We start from the raw sequence: 18,224 nt of genomic DNA on the forward strand, positions 1-18,224 counted from the left end.
CGGTGGCAGCACCGTAATGGCAAGCGCTGCCCCAGGAGCTGAGGAGACGCGAGCGGGGAGCAGTGGGGGTATGGAGCAAGCCGCTTATGGGATCAGAAAGGCCCGGCAGGGGGGGGGCGCGTCACGCGTTTCCCCCGTGGTCTCAGTTGGAAAGGGGACGCTTGCAGGAGAAGCGAGCAGCCCCGTGAGTGAAGAGGAGATGGAGGGAGGAGGGAGAGGCAGAGGGGGCCCGGGAGCTTGGGCAGCAGGGTGAGACGCGGGGAGTGGGGGACAGGGATTCCCAGGCACTGTGGAGTCCGGAAGGGGAGGGGGGTAGGTAGTCAGATGGGGCAGGACTCGGGAGTGGCAGCCAGGATGGGTGTGGGAGTGTGCGCACAGGAGGGGTGGGATTCTGGAAGGAGAGAGGGGAGGGCTGGGAGCGAGGGGGCCGCCGGGGAGATGGAGGAGAGTATGGGCATGTCCCCCCTGCAGATTGAAACGGAAAGCCAGAAGAACTGGGATGGGTTGGACTTTTTTCTTTATGGGCGGAGGGAGTGAGGGGTGCGCAGGGAGGTGGCGGGCTGGGGGGAGACGCGGGAGGGAGGTGTCGGGGGGTTCGCGGGGGGATGTTATGTTATGTTATGTTATAGTGTATTTATGCAAGCACACAGCTACTCCGAGGAGTGTCCCGGAGCTGAAAAGATTAAACAAAAGATCCAGAAGCGAGAGACCAACGTTGGGAGGTTGCAGGCCAGGGGTGCTGGGGGGAACAGGCGGACTTGGGGGCGGGACAACGGGATGAGATGGCGGGTCCGAGTTGGGCGGGTACTCTGGGGGTAGCCGGTTGGGAGTAGAGCAATGGGGAGGAGGATTCGGAGGACGCGGAGGAGGTGGTGGATCTTGGCGTGGTGGGGCGGGCGTGGGCGGCCAGCACTTTAGGCGCAGGAAGGAAGAGGAGCTGCGATGGGAGGGAGAAGAGAGTCGGGCCCAGCACACCAGACCATGCTTTTCTTTTGCAGGCGACGGAGCGACGAGGGGCGCCAGACTTGGTAGGGATGTGAGCGGCCCGGTGGCGCCAAGGAGAAGGGAGGGTTGAGCCTCGGGCGGCGAGCCCAGTACCGGCAGGGGATCCCGTCGTGGCTGGCATACGTAGGCTCACAGCGGGTTCGCCGGCCCCAACACCCACCGGGCCGGAACGGTCCGGGGCACATCGCAGGAGGAGGAGCACCGAGAAAGTTGATTTTTGTGCTGATAGGAGGGTGCAGTCGGCACCCCTGGCTGCCACAGCCAGTGGTTCTAGGGATGAGGAATTGAATTATGAGGAGGATAGCATGGTGGAGGGAGAGTTGAGAGAGGAGGGAGAGCGGTGGCCGAGTAATGGTGTGCATAGTATTTTACAGGTGTCACGGCGCCTGGCGGAGCTAACCGTTCGGACATCGCGATGGGAGGACAGGTCAGCCCCCCCCCCCCGGCAGGACGGACAAGGGAGCGACGAGCGGAATCGTTGGCCCCAGGTAAACAGGCGGCTCGATTGGCCCCTTTCATGGTGTCAGTGGGCGTGGGGGGGTATTGGAGAGGCGGGGGTAGGTTAAACAAGGATATGTAGGTGATGGATGTGGGGGTAGGGACGGATGACCCAGGTAATGGGTCGGCAGGGGGCGCAGGTAGGGCGTCTGGGGAAAAAAGGGGGTAGCGTGACTGACAAGAAACTGACAGTTGAGGCAGATGACACAGGCAAGGGGACAGCAGGGGGCGCAGGTAAGGTGCCCGGGCCGGACCAAAAGGTGACAGTAGAGGTGGCCATGGGGGAGACGGATACCAAATTGGAGAGCAAGGAGTTGAAAGTCAAACGCCTACCTTATATGGGCGTCATTAAACCATTGGGGGCGCATTTAATGTTGACAACTAAGGAATGTATTTGGAAGGAAGAATATGTTGAGATACTTAAGCTCCTTCATAGGGAAGTCAGGGCAAAGGAAGAGTCGAAGGAGGAGGAATAAGTGTGAGCGAAGTGGCCGAGGGTGCCTCTTAGGATAGAGCATTGGACTGCGGCATTCCTTATTTATGCCAGCGTGTACTGTGAGAAATTCCCGGGGAGGTCAGTGGCCATGTTTAAATACATGGACGTAATTAGGAAGGCCCAGATTACGGGGGGTGGTTATGCATGGCGCAATACGATGAAGAGTTTCGGGCATGCATGGCGTGGGATTCAGAGGCGAAATGGAGCGAGCTGGACACGGACCTGTGGCAGCATACGATGGGGCTAGCAGGGTCAGGGAAGACCATTTTTACGGCCAGCGGGCTGCCACTAGTATATCAGCCCTTTCAGGGCCGCCCCACCCGAGGAGTGGTGGGGGGAGTTGGGAGAGGACAGGTGGGATCCAAAGGGACATGTTGGGATTATAACAAAGGCTTGTGCACCCGGGAATACTGCAGGTTTCGGCATGAATGCTCAAGTTGTGGAAAGGCCGGGCATGCATTGGTTAAATGTTGGGGTGGGGACAAAGTCAGCAACAGGGGAACCAGCAGTGGCAGGCAGGGGGGTTAGGTCAGGGACCCAGCAACAGTTCACGGGTGGCGAGGGGCCAAGGGGCCTGGGCCAAAGGGCTTGTACGCCAGTTAGAGTGGACAACTTGGTGGCAGCCCTGCAAGGATATACGGATGCGGACGCTTCAGAACGTTTAAGGTTGGGATTTCTGGAAGGTTTCCGACTGGGGTACGACGGACCTAGGACAAGATGGTGGGCAGACAATTTGAGGTCCGCAAAGGAGCACCCTGAGGTGTTTCAGGACAAATTGGATAAGGAAGTGCGTAAGGGCCGCAGGGTGGGTCCCTTTGAGGATTGGCCTTTAAAGAATTTGATTGTGTCACCCATTGGAGTGGTGCCGAAGAAAGAGCAGGGACAGTTTCGCCTCATACAGCATCTGTCATGGCCCGAAGGTGGCTCGGTAAATGATTTAATTGATGAGCCGGAAGCCACGGTGTCGTATTCATCAGTTGACGTAGCCATGTCACTGGCATTGACCGCGGGCGCAACGGCGATGATGGCAAAGTACGACATAAAGTCAGCTTTCCGGCTGCTTCAAGTCCATCCGGATGATTGGGACCTTTTGGGGATGCAGTTTAGCGGCCACTGGTACGTGGACAAGGCATTACTGATGGGCTGTTCTATGTCTTGTGCACTTTTTGAATGTTTTAGCACGTTCCTGCAATGGTTGTTTACTGAACGGACGGTTCACCAAGGAGTAACGCACTACCTGGATGGGATGTATGACGTTACAACGCATGCTTTTACATTGCATGCTTTTACAACGCGGTTTTTACATTGCATACCATTACAACGCATAGCGCTTTGGGGTGCTGGGTAGTGAATAGTTTAATTTACTATTCCAACTCCAGTGCCCGTGGACACTAGGAAGGTGTTGCATAGTAAATTAAATCTATTCCCTATCCTAGAGCGCCCCCCAGCGCAATGCGCTGTAAGGGTTTGCGTTGTAAAAGTTGCGTCGTAAAGGCACTGCGTGGTAAAGTTGCGTTGTAAAGGATGTTCCCCCCTGGATGACTTTTTCTTTGTGGGTATCCCAGACTCATGGACTGCCAAGAGGCGCTGGACAGGTTCAATTAGATCATGGGGGAACTGGGAGTGCCGTTGGCACCGGAGAAAACTATGGGTCCCTGTATGGTCCTGTCCTTTTTAGGCAGTGAGCTGGACTCGGAGGTAATAGAGGCACGCGTTCCGTTGGCCAAAATCAGCAAATGCTGGGGCTGCTGGCGGAGATGTTGTCAAAACATAAGGTCATGGTGACAGAGATTCAGGTGCTACTGGGGCACCTTAACTTTGCTTGTCGAGTGGTGAGAGTAGGGCGGACGTTTTGTAGACGACTGGGCAGGGCACTAACAGGACAGAGACCTTCGCATCATCATGTGCGGCTGTCAGCAGGGGTGAGGGAGGACCTTAGGATGTGGCAGTTTTTCCTACAGAATTTCAATTGGATCCCCCTGATGCGGGAGGGGAACATGGTGTGGGATGTGCAAATATTTTCTGATTCAGCAGGGAGCGAGGGTTTTGGTTTGTACTGCCAAGGGAAATGGTGTGCGGAGCGGTGGCCGGGAGGGGGACTGAGCATAGCCTTTCTGGAATTCTTCCCTCTGGTGGTAACGGTCACGCTATGGGGGGACCAGCTGGCGCACAAAAGGGTGACATTCAGGATTGACAACATGGCGGTAGTGGAAATTGTCAATCGTCAGTCAGCAAGGGATGAACAGGTCTTGAAACCGCTGAGGGTGTTTTTGTTTGGCTGCTTGCGGCATGATTGCGGCATGATATTGCCTTATATGCAATGCATGTGCACGGGGTGGACAATGACATAGCTGATGCTTTGTCTTGTTCACAGTGGGGGAGATTCCGTGGACTAGCCAAGGACACGGACAGGACCCCGACCAGTATGCTGCAGCATTTGTGGTACGTAGGCAACACAGGATGTTGCAGCTGGTTTTAGGTTCATTGGCGCAATCCACGAAGGTGGCATATGGTAAAGCATGGGAAGAATTCTTGCGCTCCGGGGAGCTGCAGTTGGAATCAGCGGCGCGGCGCCAGGAAGATGTGATTCAGTTTATCCTCGATCTGAATGAGAAGAGGCTTACAAGGGTGACAATAGGGGGTACATTTGCTGGGATCGCTTTCGTTGGGAAGTTGTTGTGGGGTTATGTGCCATCCGCGGGGAAAATAGGGACCCGCATGTTGGAAGGATGGGCCCGGGAGTGCGGCCGGGTTTCTCGGGTAAGGAACCCACTGTCAAGGGAGCTACTGGAAAGGGTTTTGCAGATTTTGCCAGGGATATGCAAGGACGGGTTTGATATGCAAGGACGGGTTTGAAGTTTGCCTTTTCTCTACATTGATGTCTTGGATGTTTTGGGGGCTTTTCGGGTGTCGGAACTGTTGGGGTCCAAATGGGGAGAAGGGCTGTTATGGAGTGACGTGTCCATTAGGGGGGGAGGGTCAACGTATGGCTTAAGAAATCTAAGACAGATCAGAGGGGCGGGGGAAGATGGGTTTCCCTGCAGGCTGCCATGCCATCGCTGACTTGCCCATTGCAGGTGGGGCAGGTGGTAGGGGGCTTTGTCCACGGATAAGCAGGAGTTGGTTTTCAGGCATGCGGACGGACGGGTGGTGAAAGCTTCACAGCTCTTGGCTGTCTTGAGGAGGCGGGGCTGGCCGGGCTGGAGATGGCCGGGAAGGGATTTTGAACACATTCCTTTTGGATTGGGGCAGCTTCTGAAGCGAGCAATCGGGGATGGGGGCGAGGGGACATCATGAACTTGTCTAGGTGGTCCTCTAACTGTTACCAGCGTTATGTGCGCAGCGCATCGGGGACGTTGTAGCACGGTTATGAGTTTTTCTCTGTGTTCATTCATCTTTCTCTTTTCAGGTTCTGTGATGGGTCCCCTCGCCAGGGAGATGTCCATATGGATTGTGGGTCATTCTTTTGTGAAGTGGGCTCAGGTCCAGGCCCGCGCCAGCTATTTCGGGGAGAACCTTGGCTTTAATAAAGAACTGTTTACTGTTTGTTGGAGGGGGAAAGGGGGTATGCTGTAGAGAGAATTGCTAGGGGTTTTGAATGGGATTTCGGTGGCTGGTAGGTGCCCCGATGTATTGGTCATCCACCTCGACGAAAACGATATGGTGAGGGAGACGGGTTTGGCACTGATGAGGTGCATGAAACGCGATTTGGACTCCATTAGGCGTCAGTGGTCTGAGTGTGCTGTCATTTGGACGGAGTTTGTGCCACGTAGGGTCTGGAGGGGAGCGGTGAATCCAGGGGCAGTGGACAAAGCCAGGAGGAAGTTAAATATAGAGATGGTGCAGTTTTGCCGGCACATAGGGTTTTCTAGGATTCGTCACAAGGACATCAAATATGATACGCCGGAATTTTTTATAGGTGACGGGGTCCACTTTTCCAAGCTTGGTATGGACTTGTACTTGTTGGACCTCAGGGAAGTCCTGTGCCGATTGTTGGGGGTGCACAGAGGTTAACGCTGTTGTTCGGAACTGGGGCAGAGGAGGCAGGGTGTGAGGCAGGGGGGCAGGAAAATGGGGAGGTTGCGTTTCTGCCTACCCTCCCGTATTTCCCTGGGTGGCGGGGTTGTTGAAAGTTGGCCAAGATTGTTTGTAGTTTTTAGTTAAATGTTGGTAGTTTGTGAGCAGGAGCAGGGAAAGGGTAATCAGGTAGGATAAGTTTAGAGTAGAGGTTGGTTAGTTATAGTTGCACAAAGGCAGGTAGGGATTATGGGAGGTTAGGATCGGTAAATGCTATATTGTATAGGAATGTGGAATATTATTGTTATAGAATGTTATGTGGTATTTTGCGGGGTGGGGGATCTGATGTGGGGATCGTAGGGGCGGGGGGGAACAAGTGGTCAGGTAATTTATGTATAGTGAGGTTTTAGTTTTGGAAGGCAGTTGCCAAGGTTTATTAATTGTCTATATGCACCTGTTTCAATAAAGTGGCCTTTTACACACACAAAATTGGTCTCGTGCTGGCTTGCCCCCCTCCCTCCCAAGGGGGTTTTGGGGGGCAGCCGAGCACAGCGAGGTCTGCCCCCCGGGCAGATTGGGAGGGGGAGGGGTTGGCTGGCGAGGGGCCATTTTGGGCATTTTGAGCAACTTTGGGACTAGCCCAATTGTAGTCCAATTTTTGAGGTATAGCCCAATAGGTATTTAGGGCTGTTTCATGCTTTCCCACCCTATTTTTTCGGTTTTGCAGGTGTTTTGTTTGAACCCTTTGGGGTTGCCCTGTAGGCGCTTATTGGAATAGGTTCATAGGGGTTCTGATATGTTGTATAGTTGTCGCTTGGAACAGGTGCTGGAGGGGTTGTTGAAAGTTGGCCAGGATTGGCTGTAGTTTTTAGTTAAATGTTGGTAGTTTGTGAGCAGGAGCAGGGAAAGGGTAATCAGGTAGGATAGGTTTAGATTAGAGGTTGGTTAGTTACAGTTGTGCAAAGGCAGGTAGGGATTTGGGTCATGGGAGGTTAGGATTGGTAAATGCTATATTGTTTAGGATTGTGGAATATTATTGTTATGGAATGTTATGTGGTATTTTGCGTGGTGGGGATCTGATGTGGGGATCGTAGGGGTCGGGGGGGAACAAGGGGTAAGGTAGTTTATGTATAGTGAGGTTTTAGTTTTGGAAGGCAGTTGCTAAGGTTTATAAATTGTGATATGGAACTGTTTCAATAAAGCGGGCTTTTACACACACAAAATTGGTCTCGTACTGGCTTGCCCCCCTCCCTCCCAATACATACAGCCAGTGAGTGTAACATTAGAGATAAGCACAGGAACGGTTAAAGGATTTTCCGTGCACTAGGCAAAATAGAATTCTGCCACCTGGAGCGATCGCCACAGGATTAAAAACATACCCTTTCCAACCCTTTCACAAGCCTTTCTTTGCCCTGTGGAAGAGTGGCAGTAAAGATAGTCGCTGAATCAGTAATAACACAGGAGAGGAGTCTAGACGCCAGGCATCTCAGCCATGGAACGTATATTTAAAGATTTATACACAGTGACTGCAGAAGTCCACCAAGTCTGTCACATCCTCCCAAATATAGTAGCCCCTGGAGATTACGCAGCCAAACCCTGCTGGTTGCAGATTTTCTGAAATGGCTCTACACAACAATTCTACATTTTACCATCTCAGCCCTCCCAAATGTGGACTAGCTGGACTAGGAATTTTTTTCATTCCTGGACTTTTAATAAACAACTTGGTCCTTTCTGGGAGTTGTAGTATGTTTTTACTTCACATAAAAAAACCTGACTGAAACATTAGACTTACACACTGGTTTACAAAAGGACCACCGGGCTTAAATAATGGTGTCCTAGTGACATGGAGACAGTCGCTCTCCCTACTGAGATGGCTTGTGTCAAAAGAGAGTGTGAGGTCTCAAGACATCACTTCAGTACACACACAAACTTTTTTTTGTGGTGAGCGGGTGGCCTGTAAGGCGCTGCCTAGACTCCGGGATCAGTCTTGGCGCTGACAACGATTTCGTTTGAGTCAGGAATCCGCGAAGGCCATACATAGATCTTTCAGGTTATAAAAGATTTGTAAATTTGAACTGGGAGGTGCTTTACAAATTCCAACAGGCAGGCCATCCCAAAGCTTTGCATCTCCGAACCTGAAAACCCTGGAACCCCATTTGTATTCACCCTGGGAGATAAAAAAAAAAGCTAGCCTTATTGAGATCTGAGATTAGAAGTAGGAAGGTAAAAACATTTTTTCTTAGAAGTTGGATCTTCTTCGTGGAAAATTTTGTACATCAATCATTCCACTAGGAGCTGGTGTAAGTGATCAGAAATAGAGTCGATTTGTTTCAAACACGCGTCTGCATCTTCTCTAGGTGACCAGCACCAGCTGCTGATCACAGAGAATTAAGGCCAATAGAAGGGTAACAAGACAAAAAAAAGAGAAAAAAGCGCTAAATGAATATTTAAAAAATATTGCAGCATATTTACATACAGAGAACACATCAATATGTTCAGATCATATAGTATACACCTCTGCACAGGATTATAATGGTTGTTAAAGGCTCTCTTTCAAAATTATAGACCTGAGCTGAAAGCTAATTTGAATTGACTAATATCATATGCTGAACAAAAGTGTGCTCAACAAAGTGAATGAAGATGACTCGATATTGCTTAAATAACAAAACAGAAAATACAATCTGTAGGAAAAGGCTTCTTTACAGTTGGTCAAGATGCCATTACTCTGCTGTTGTGTATGCCTTTTAGTTCTCCAATTTAATATGTAACACATTATAATAAAATTTTAACTTTAGATATTTGCCCACTCACCAGCCTGTCTCCATGGGATTTAGTGCTTTGACTTTGTTCCTCGAGGCGCCGCAGACGTTCCTCGATGTCTCTGACATCTATCTGTGTATAACAAAATAAACTCAGGTTATACACATAGTAAATGATCCAAACATATACTGCGTGAATTAAGGTGACATCTACTCATGTAAATTTGAAAGCGATTACTGTGTTATTTTAAGAACTTTGTGGACCTGGGTAAAAAACATTGTTGGTCCCCTGTTTGGAACAAATTATAATTTTATTACACTTTTTCTACTAATTCAAGCCTTGTGATATCAAACACTATTGACTTATACTTAAAAGGGTGTGATAGAGAAATAGAAGTGAACCAGGAAGTTCACTTTCCCAGGGGCCCCTTGGAAGGTGGGTGCCCTTGGCAATTGCCCACTTTTCCCTGTCTTAAATCATCTATGATATTAGAGATAATGGGCCAGATGTATCAAAGGGTTTTACCCATTCTGTGTCTCTGGGGAAATGTGTTCTTACACGTGGCATAATATCACTCAAATATGTTAACCCTGTAAAATAAGCACGTCTCCCAATTCAGTAACTGGTTTCTATAACATTTCCTCTTTTCTCACAAACAGTACATGTAGGAATATAATTCTATGTTCTGTGCCAAAAACTTTCATATGCATAATTTGAGGCAGGTTATTCTGAGATCACGTAAGGTTTGTCTCAGGACCAGTAAGTGGCCCTTAAAAATGCAGGTGAAGTTTCAATACATTTCGAAACAAAAGGGTCCTGAAGCCCAAATAATCTCAAATGAACCTGATAGAGGGCTAACGTCAGTGCTAAAGGTGGCCTGAAGAGCGCAAGTTGGTATATGGACCAGAGAAAGGACTCTCTTTTGTAATGTCTTTTCAGCAACTTTTAAAATTTTTGGGGGATTTAAGAGACACAAATATTTTTCATCTGATTCCTTAACAGGATTTTGTCCTCGCCTTCAACGATATATCTTAGATTCTCTTCTATGCCTTGCGTTGACAAGTATTTCTTAAGGCTCCTAGTGCCTGTCCTTTCATGCCCCACTTTTAAATAGGCGATAGTAAAAGAATGATCTATTCTTCCGTAAAAGTAAAGACTGGTTGTTTCTCGCTTTCCATATACTTGCTTGGGTTTGAGTGACTGAGCTCTTTCTTCAAGGGCTTGTGTGTGAGAATATCAACTACATGAAAGTACTGATGCCAAACTATCAACTACAAAAATATTATGAAGGTGAGTATAAATTGTAACCATAGATTTACTATTCTTAATGCCACAGCTCGTACCTTGAACAAATATATATATATATATATATACATATATATATATATATATATATATATATATATATATATATTTCTCTCACCAAACACAGCGGCCGCTGTGTCGATGCACTCCGAGCCAGCTCCTCTCAGACAAATTAACAACGAGATAGCGTGAATATTCAGACGTGGTTTATTCCTTCATTTTAGGTCCAGCATGGAAACATAGAACAAAAAACCCCGCTGTGTTTGGTGAGAGAAATTGATTACAGGGCGACCTCCGCCCCTGGCTTGCACCGCAGTAAAAAGGTCCCGGTGAAACGGAGGTAGAGGACTTGTGCATATATATATATATATACACATATATTTATACATACATACATATACACACACACACACATATATATACATTGCCAAAGTAAATATATGTGGAGTTAAGTATAGTAAACCTACATTTACTGAGATATATATATATATATATATATAAATATATATAGAGAGAGAGAGAATGGGAAATTTTAAACATAATCTGACAGCCACACAGAAAAAAGCCATGGAAGACCTAGCCAGTGATGACAGTATAGTGGTGAGACCAGCCGACAAGGGTGGACACATTGTCGTCTTGCCTAGAGAAATGTACATTGAGGAGGCATTACGCCAACTCAATGATGACAATACATACACTGACTCCACCCGGGCGGAATATAACAATAGCATCACAACCATTTGGGAGAGACTGCATGAATGGAAGGATAAGGGACTCCTTGAGTGGGAGGAGTTCTGTTTTCTAAAGAAAAACTACCCCATTTTACCAGTCATGTACCTCCTCCCAAAATCCACAAAGACAGGAACCACCCTCCGGGAAGGCCCATTATTTCATCAAGGGGCAGCGCCCTGGAAAATGTCTCAAGATATGTAGATCATTTCCTAAGAGAGTTCGTGTCCACCCTACCCTCCTACGTATGGGACATCAAAGACTTTTTGGGTAAAATTGCCAGTCTAGTATGGGAAGAGGATTACATTCTCATAACTTTGGATGTCAACTCACTCTACACGGTAATAGACCACACACAGGGAGTTACAGCATGTGCGAGATTCCTCAAGCGCAGGGACGTCAGATACCTAGAACACACCATGATTTTAGATATGATCAGATTTTGCCTCATGAATAATTTTGTTATGTTCAATGGGGGAAATCTACAAGCAGAAGCTTGGTACCGCGATGGGTACATGTTTTGCGCCAAGCTTCGCAAACCAGTTGATGGGGGCGTGGGAGGAAGACAACAGAACAAACACCCGGTATCAGGATGCCTTTACAAGGGTGAAATTGTGGCTTAGGTACGTAGACGATATCTTCATGGTATGGCAAGGAGAGAAGAGTGAGGCTTTACTTTTCATTAAGGATCTCAATCGTAACAATAGAAATCTCACTCTGACCAGCTCTACAAGTACTGAGGAGGTTGAGTATCTGGACACACGGGTGATTGTCAAAAACAACACCATATAGACAGTTCTATACTGCAAAAGCACGGCAGGGAATACACTACTCCATGCTCTGAGCAGACACCCAAACAATCTCAAATGGAGTATTGCTTTTATGGGGAGCTGCTCAGAGCAAAGAGGAACTGCAGTTCCACACCTGATAACAAAAAGGAGGAAAAAGTTATGATCGAGCGGTTCAGGGCAAGAGGCTACCCCACCTGGGTCCTTAACCCCTTCAGTGCTAATGACAAGGGTAACTCGTCATGGAGTTTCCATTGATTTCAATGGAAATTACATGCGAAGCCATAAAACACCTTAGCATCCAAGTGGTTAAGAAAGCAGTAGAAAGGATTATGGAGGTAGACAGGACCGACATTCTGAACACAACAGGAAAGGGTAATATGGACATAGAGAAAGAAAACACATCACGTATGATCATGACATACAATGGCAATTCTGAACAGATCCACAAGGTAGTCAACCGACACTGGGGTATCTTGAAAAATGACCCTTTCATAGGTGGAAATCTGCCTGATAGACCAAACATAACTTACAAAAGGGGCCGTAATCTTAAAGACCTACTGGTTCTCAGTGACCTGTCACCTAACACAGACAGGAAAGGAATTGACCTACAGGGCTTTTTTCTGTGTGGCCAATGTAAAGCCTGTGAAAGCAGCAAAATGGTCAAAGAATATTGAAATACCAGTACTAACACAATGGTGAGCATAGTACAGTTTTTAACTTGCACCAGCACATTTGTAATCTATGTACTAGAGTGCCCGTGCCAACTGAGGTATGTGGGGAGCAGGACACACATGGCAAAAAAGCATGTCCTTGAGCACATGAGAGCAATCACCAACAAACACAAACAGTATCCTATTGCCCGCCACTTCGCCAGCCACCACTTCTCAGACTACACCAAACTATCGTACTATGCCATTGAACAGGTTCTACCAAAAGCCAGTGGAGGCAATCGAGTGCTGAGACTTAGACAGCGAGAATTCAGACATATTGTTGGCATGTGTACCCGTTTCCCAAATGGCCATAATTTGGATGATGAGATGGCGATACACTTGCAAATTGAGTGACGTTTTATTCTATTGCACTTTGTTTACAATTTACTTAAATTGCAATCTGTCTAATATGTATACATGTATCTCTTCTCCACAGGAGGAAAGGAAGGGAATACGTCTCAAACCAGTGGCAACGGGCTCCCTACCCTTTTCTTCCCTCATATCGCACAGGACCCCTCGGGCCATTGGTGTAACAAGCTGGCACATTTTTTCATCACTAAGGTCCAATTAATTCTGAAATCCCTGCCTCCGACAGACGAAAAACGGGAAACCCCGATAAATCTGGACCCAATAACCCGAGCACATCTTAGAAACTTTTTCACTATTGCCCCAGGAAACTCTGCTCACCTTACTATAATCATTCAAAAGCGGATCACCAAGGGATCCAGCGCCTTTCAACATCCTGAAACAAGCAGCAGCCACACTAGCTCCCAATATAACGGACCTGATTAATGCTTCACTAATTACAGGAACAGTCCCCACTAGCTGGAAAAGGGCCATGGTTAAAGCCTTACTTAAGAATCCCAACCTAGACCAAGCAGATCTAGGCAACTTCCGCCCTATATCTCTTCTGCCAGGAATTAGCAAAGTGGCAGAGAAATATGTCAATCATATCCTCTCGGGCTTCCTCGAAACCCATAATTTGCTCCACTCATATCAAACTGGGTTTTGCCCCTGTCAGAGCACTGAGACGGCCCTGCTAGCAGTGGTGGAGGAAAGCCGAATGTTGGAACCGGAGGTCTCTGGTTGGCACAGGTATGCACTTGTGACAAGCAGGGACCCTCAGCTCCACGTCAGGGCAAGGGAACTACTCCTTCGAATAACCCCTGCTCACCCTCTAGGTAGTGTGGCGCGAGCAGACAAGGCTAATCCTCAGGGCGATAGTAAGTTAAGCATTTATGATCACACACAGTAAACCCACTGACCCACCACAAATGGACACCAGTCGTGTAGTTGTATCAAAAATACGTATACTTTAAATAAAAGGTAGATTCATGCAGGATTATCACAAGACCATATACATGTAACGGTTCGAGGCCAACAGATGATACTTAGGCAAGCTTTAGTCTTTAAATGTTCGTTGTTCAGCAAGGCACGATGACAGGGAAATAAGAACGTTGCGGACCCTGGATCAGATGTGAACTCGGGGCGGAGTTCAAGTATACCTTGCTGGTGGAAGTCCGAGGCGTTTCAGGCGCGGCTGGTGAGGGAGGACTCCGAACGAGGCCGACGGTTCTCCAGAGGATCTCTCCGGCTCAGGTCCCCCTCGAGGTGCGAGGTAGAGGAGCAGGACTGTGGAGGGTTGCGGCGATCCGGGGTCGATGCAGCTCACGGGGCGAGGCGCCGTTCAGGCCTGCGGGGCGTACTACTTCTTAGCACGCTGGGTCGTACTCGTGGATCTGTGAAGGGGCGTCACGTTCTACGGCAGACGGGTGCAACACCAGGCTTCCGGTACCCCTGTACGGGGAGGCCTTTCTTGAGGTGCAACACGGGTCTTGGTATGCAGGAGGGCAAAGCGAGACAGTCGGGTACGTTACGACGTACGGACCGTCCGAGGCTATGGAATGCGCTCCGTGCAGATTCCGGCGGGAGAAGATGAGAGGTGCACAACGAGCTCCGTTAGCGGCGAGGTGACAGGAGAGCAGGCGGCCCGGCACTGAAGTGGAGAGCGACTCAGGGATGAGCGGGCTCTCTACGGCGGGGCAACCAGGCTCCGAGCTGTCACGACCTGGGAAGGGGCGAAGGCACCCGAGTCACAACTCCAGCGAGGGAATAAGAACTAAGGCCCAACAGCAGACGGGCACAAGCAGATAGAACCCAATGGTCCTGGAGTTCCGTTCAGGGGGCAAGCTCTCGATCAAGCCCTTGGAGATCGTTTCAGGCACAAGTCTACAAAGTCCTTTCTGGTCCTTTCCTCTCCGTTCTCAGCAAGGCACCACTGCAGGCCAGTCTTACAGGATTCAGACCGGTTTCCGTCCTTCAGCTTCTCTTGGTCCTTCTAGTCAGGCAGAGGTTCGTCGTGGTCAAAACTGGATCTGATTTGTAAGGAGCGGAGCTCCTATATTTATACTGCGATTCTTTTGTCTTTGCAGGCCAGGGGGCCTGAGTCTAGTTCAACCCGGTTCTGGAGTACTCTGTTTACAGGAAGCTGCCGTCTTCTTTCAGAGTGCGGGCAGGGACATCAGACGCTCCGCAGGGGGGTGGAGCCAGCATTGTGGTGGTGGAGCACAACCCTACTCAGAGTCAAGGACTACTCCGCCCACCCATCCTAGTATAAGCACCCTATTCACCACCTGGGGGTCCCAACTGTCCCCGGGAATCACCCAGCCCTGTCACTCACACAACCCCAGACAACAGATACACATCCTGGCAGAGGCGGGCTAAATAGTTAGGCGGGCAAAGGCTATCTTTCTAAAAGTAGCATTTGCAAACCCAGGATATTAAAACAAACCTTACTAAAGGAAGTATTTTATTATTCTGAGTTCAGGCATACTAAACTCGACATGCTACCGTGTTCCCTGAGTCTGCCGGGACTATAGCGTGTAATAGCTCCGACAGCTCATCTTGGCCTAAGAGAACCGGTAGCCCTTCCATAGTGAAGAACGAAAAGGGCGGTAATTCACTATGAGGACATGCCACACTCTAGGCTTGTCCTACCTTACGCTTCAATGCACCCTGCCCGTAGGCCTACCGTAGGGGTGACTAATATGGAGTTTAGGGAAGGTTCAGGGACTGGCAAGTGTGGGCACTTGCGCAATCAGCGTGACAGTGCGGGACTGTACGCGGGGTTAGCAATGGCGGACCCGAGTCATGTCTTTATGAGGCCGCTTCTGTGGGTGGCGCAACCAGCGCTGCAGGCCCACTAGCAGCATTTGTATCTACTAGCCCCAGCACTCCTCGTGCACATTACTGGGGACTGACAGTAAACCAACTAAGCCAATCGTGGAAATCAATTGTACATACACTTTACATTGGGAGCACTTGCACTGCGGCACGGATTGGCTGTGGCGCAGTGCCCTGAGCCTCGAACACCAGCAAAACATCTGAGGCACATCAGCAAAAAGAGGAAGGGAGACTCACGCCAAGGTGCCAGGTCTAACACGGAAAAATCCTGGATTCAGGAGGATCCACAGCCATTATCCTCCTTGACCTCAGTGCAGCGTTCGATAAGGTGAACCATACAATCTTGATACACCGTTTGAGCAATATAGGAGTGACAGGTATTGTACTCAAATGGCTACACTCTTTCTTGGAAGGAAGATCCTTTCAGGTGTTTGAGGATAATATCCTATCCAAACCCGCCCCTTTGTAAGTGGGGTCCCTCAGGTCTCCTCACTTAGCCCAACCCTTTTTAATGTTTATATGTCCCCCCTTGCAGCCATTGTTGCTTCCTCCGGAATCCGCATAGTGACCTATGCCGATGACCCACAACTGGTGGTCGCACTCAAACAAGCGGACAACAATCTGAACTGTCTCCATGCCTGCCTAGAGAACATATCACATTGGATGAACCTGTCCCAGCTCAAGCTCAATGGTGGTAAAACAGAAATCATGTTACTAGGTAATCCCCTCAGTTTCAATCCCAGTCTCATGTGGCCAACCTGTATGGGTCCCCCACCCAGCCCCCAAGACTGAGATCAAGAGTCTGGGTATCTGGCTGGACCAGTTCCTGAACTTCAGGACGCAAGCCAGAAGAACCACTACGACCTGTTTTGGCCTTCTTAAAATGACACGCAAAATCCTTCCTCTTCTCCCTCCCCTGGCCAAAAAGGTTATGATTCAATCTCTCATACTCTCGAGGCTGGACTACAGGAATGCACTTTATTTGGGCTCCCCCGCCTCAGTTATTTCTAAACTCCAGGTAGTCCAGAACAGTGCAGCAAGACTGCTGAAAGGACTACCTAACAGACAATCAATAAAACCAACAATACGGTACCTGCACTGGCATCCAGTGCAGGAAAAAATTAAATTCAAGGCCCTGTGCATCACCCATAGAACTGTGCAAGGGACTGACCTCCCTATCAATTCAGCTCTGATCCGCCCCTATAAAGCTAAGAGGGAACTTCGCTCAGATGAACTGCGGTTTGCAGACGTCCCCAGAATAAAAAAAGCCAGATGTGGGGGACGGCTTTTTTCCTATAATGCCGCCAAACTTTGGAACGCTTTACCAATGCACCTATGCACTATCTCTAGTCATCAGCTCTTCCAAAAACAACTCAAGACTTTTCTGTTCCCTTGAGCTCTCTGACCCCTTCGGTGTTGGTCTCAGCAGTGGGACGCTTCCGGGTAGCCATGCGCTCTATAAATGTCTTTCATTTCATTTCATCATTTCATTCAGATCATCCTCCTGTCACACTCCGAGCATCAGATAAGATTTTAATTTGCACCTTTTGATCGTTTATGAGGACACTAAGGGTATGACACACGGGGGTGAACACAACATCAGGCACTAACATACGACATGGGCATTACTGACATGATACCCTCAGGGCTACCATACCTGGAACCAACCAGCATCACCCACTAATAAGGGTCCTCTAGGAACAGATATCTGTCATGGTCATCAATCCTGAAACCAGTTGGCAAAACATCCCCCAGTAACAAGGGTCTTATGGGTTTAGTCATCTGGGATACTTAATCCGTGAAGTGACATGGCTATAACCCACTAACAAGGGTCATAGAACCGTAATAGCCTTTTTCTGCTAAAGGGTCGGTCCAAATTCAACCTAACGTGTAAATATATTAGTTTTACCGTGTTTGGAATATTATTGACATCAGGAGGACACACCATGCACACGCGGGTAATACGCAAGAGCCCACTGGTAGTGAGACTACAACTACCATAAACCCTAGCGCGCATTGTCACTTAGCGTAGCAGCGCACTGTATTTAGGCACAGCGGCCGCTCATGAAATCCACATGATACACTTGGAAATAACACTAAACGTACGGACAGAGGGATAACCACCTCTCAATACACAACAAAGAACACAGTGTGGGTGGAACTGACATTACAAGATGGCACTCGCAATCTGGACAGGATGTGCATCTTTCAAAGTTCCTTTACTATGTCCATGGAAATGTGTATGTAATGACAATTCTGCATGTGCAAACGCTGTGTGAACAAGCCACTTCGGTGGCAAAACGCGTCTCGGCGGGTTTATGACTGAAAATAAACCCCCAATCTGATTGTACCAAACTTGTGATTACTGCGTCAGGACTACTCTGAGAGCGCGAGTGGAACCTCGTTTTTTATGGATATTTATTATCATTTTCTCCACCGGTCTCGAGCCACCTCGAGGATTGGGAGCACGTATTAGAGCTTCTTGGGTGGATATATATATATATATATATATATATATATATATATATATATATATATATATATATATATATGTACATATATACATGTACTCTACCAGCGTTAGTTGGAAAGGCTGGGAGCCCGCCATTGAAACCAAGGAGGAAGGCTGGCAGTTTTGGGATATTCCATCCCATGCTGGGTAGGACTCATTGCAGCCCATCCCCTGCTTTTTGGACTCTAAGGTCGACATGGCTGCGATGGTATTGGGGG

At 48.6% G+C, this 18,224-nt stretch overlaps 1 protein-coding gene across 1 annotated transcript in view; it reads right to left on the bottom strand.

Moving 5' to 3' along the window:
• The window catches only part of LOC144785371 (uncharacterized), a 337,243-nt gene that overhangs the window by 228,096 nt on the left and 90,923 nt on the right, over positions 1 to 18,224 (bottom strand). Inside the window, exon 3 of the mRNA XM_078664322.1 lies at positions 8,828 to 8,908. Within this exon, the coding sequence (XP_078520448.1) occupies positions 8,828 to 8,908 (81 nt within the window). The remainder of the gene's footprint in view (positions 1 to 8,827; positions 8,909 to 18,224) is intronic.

The sequence above is a fragment of the Lissotriton helveticus genome, chromosome 10 (genome assembly GCF_964261635.1).
Source record: "Lissotriton helveticus chromosome 10, aLisHel1.1, whole genome shotgun sequence".
Taxonomy (NCBI): domain Eukaryota; kingdom Metazoa; phylum Chordata; class Amphibia; order Caudata; family Salamandridae; genus Lissotriton; species Lissotriton helveticus.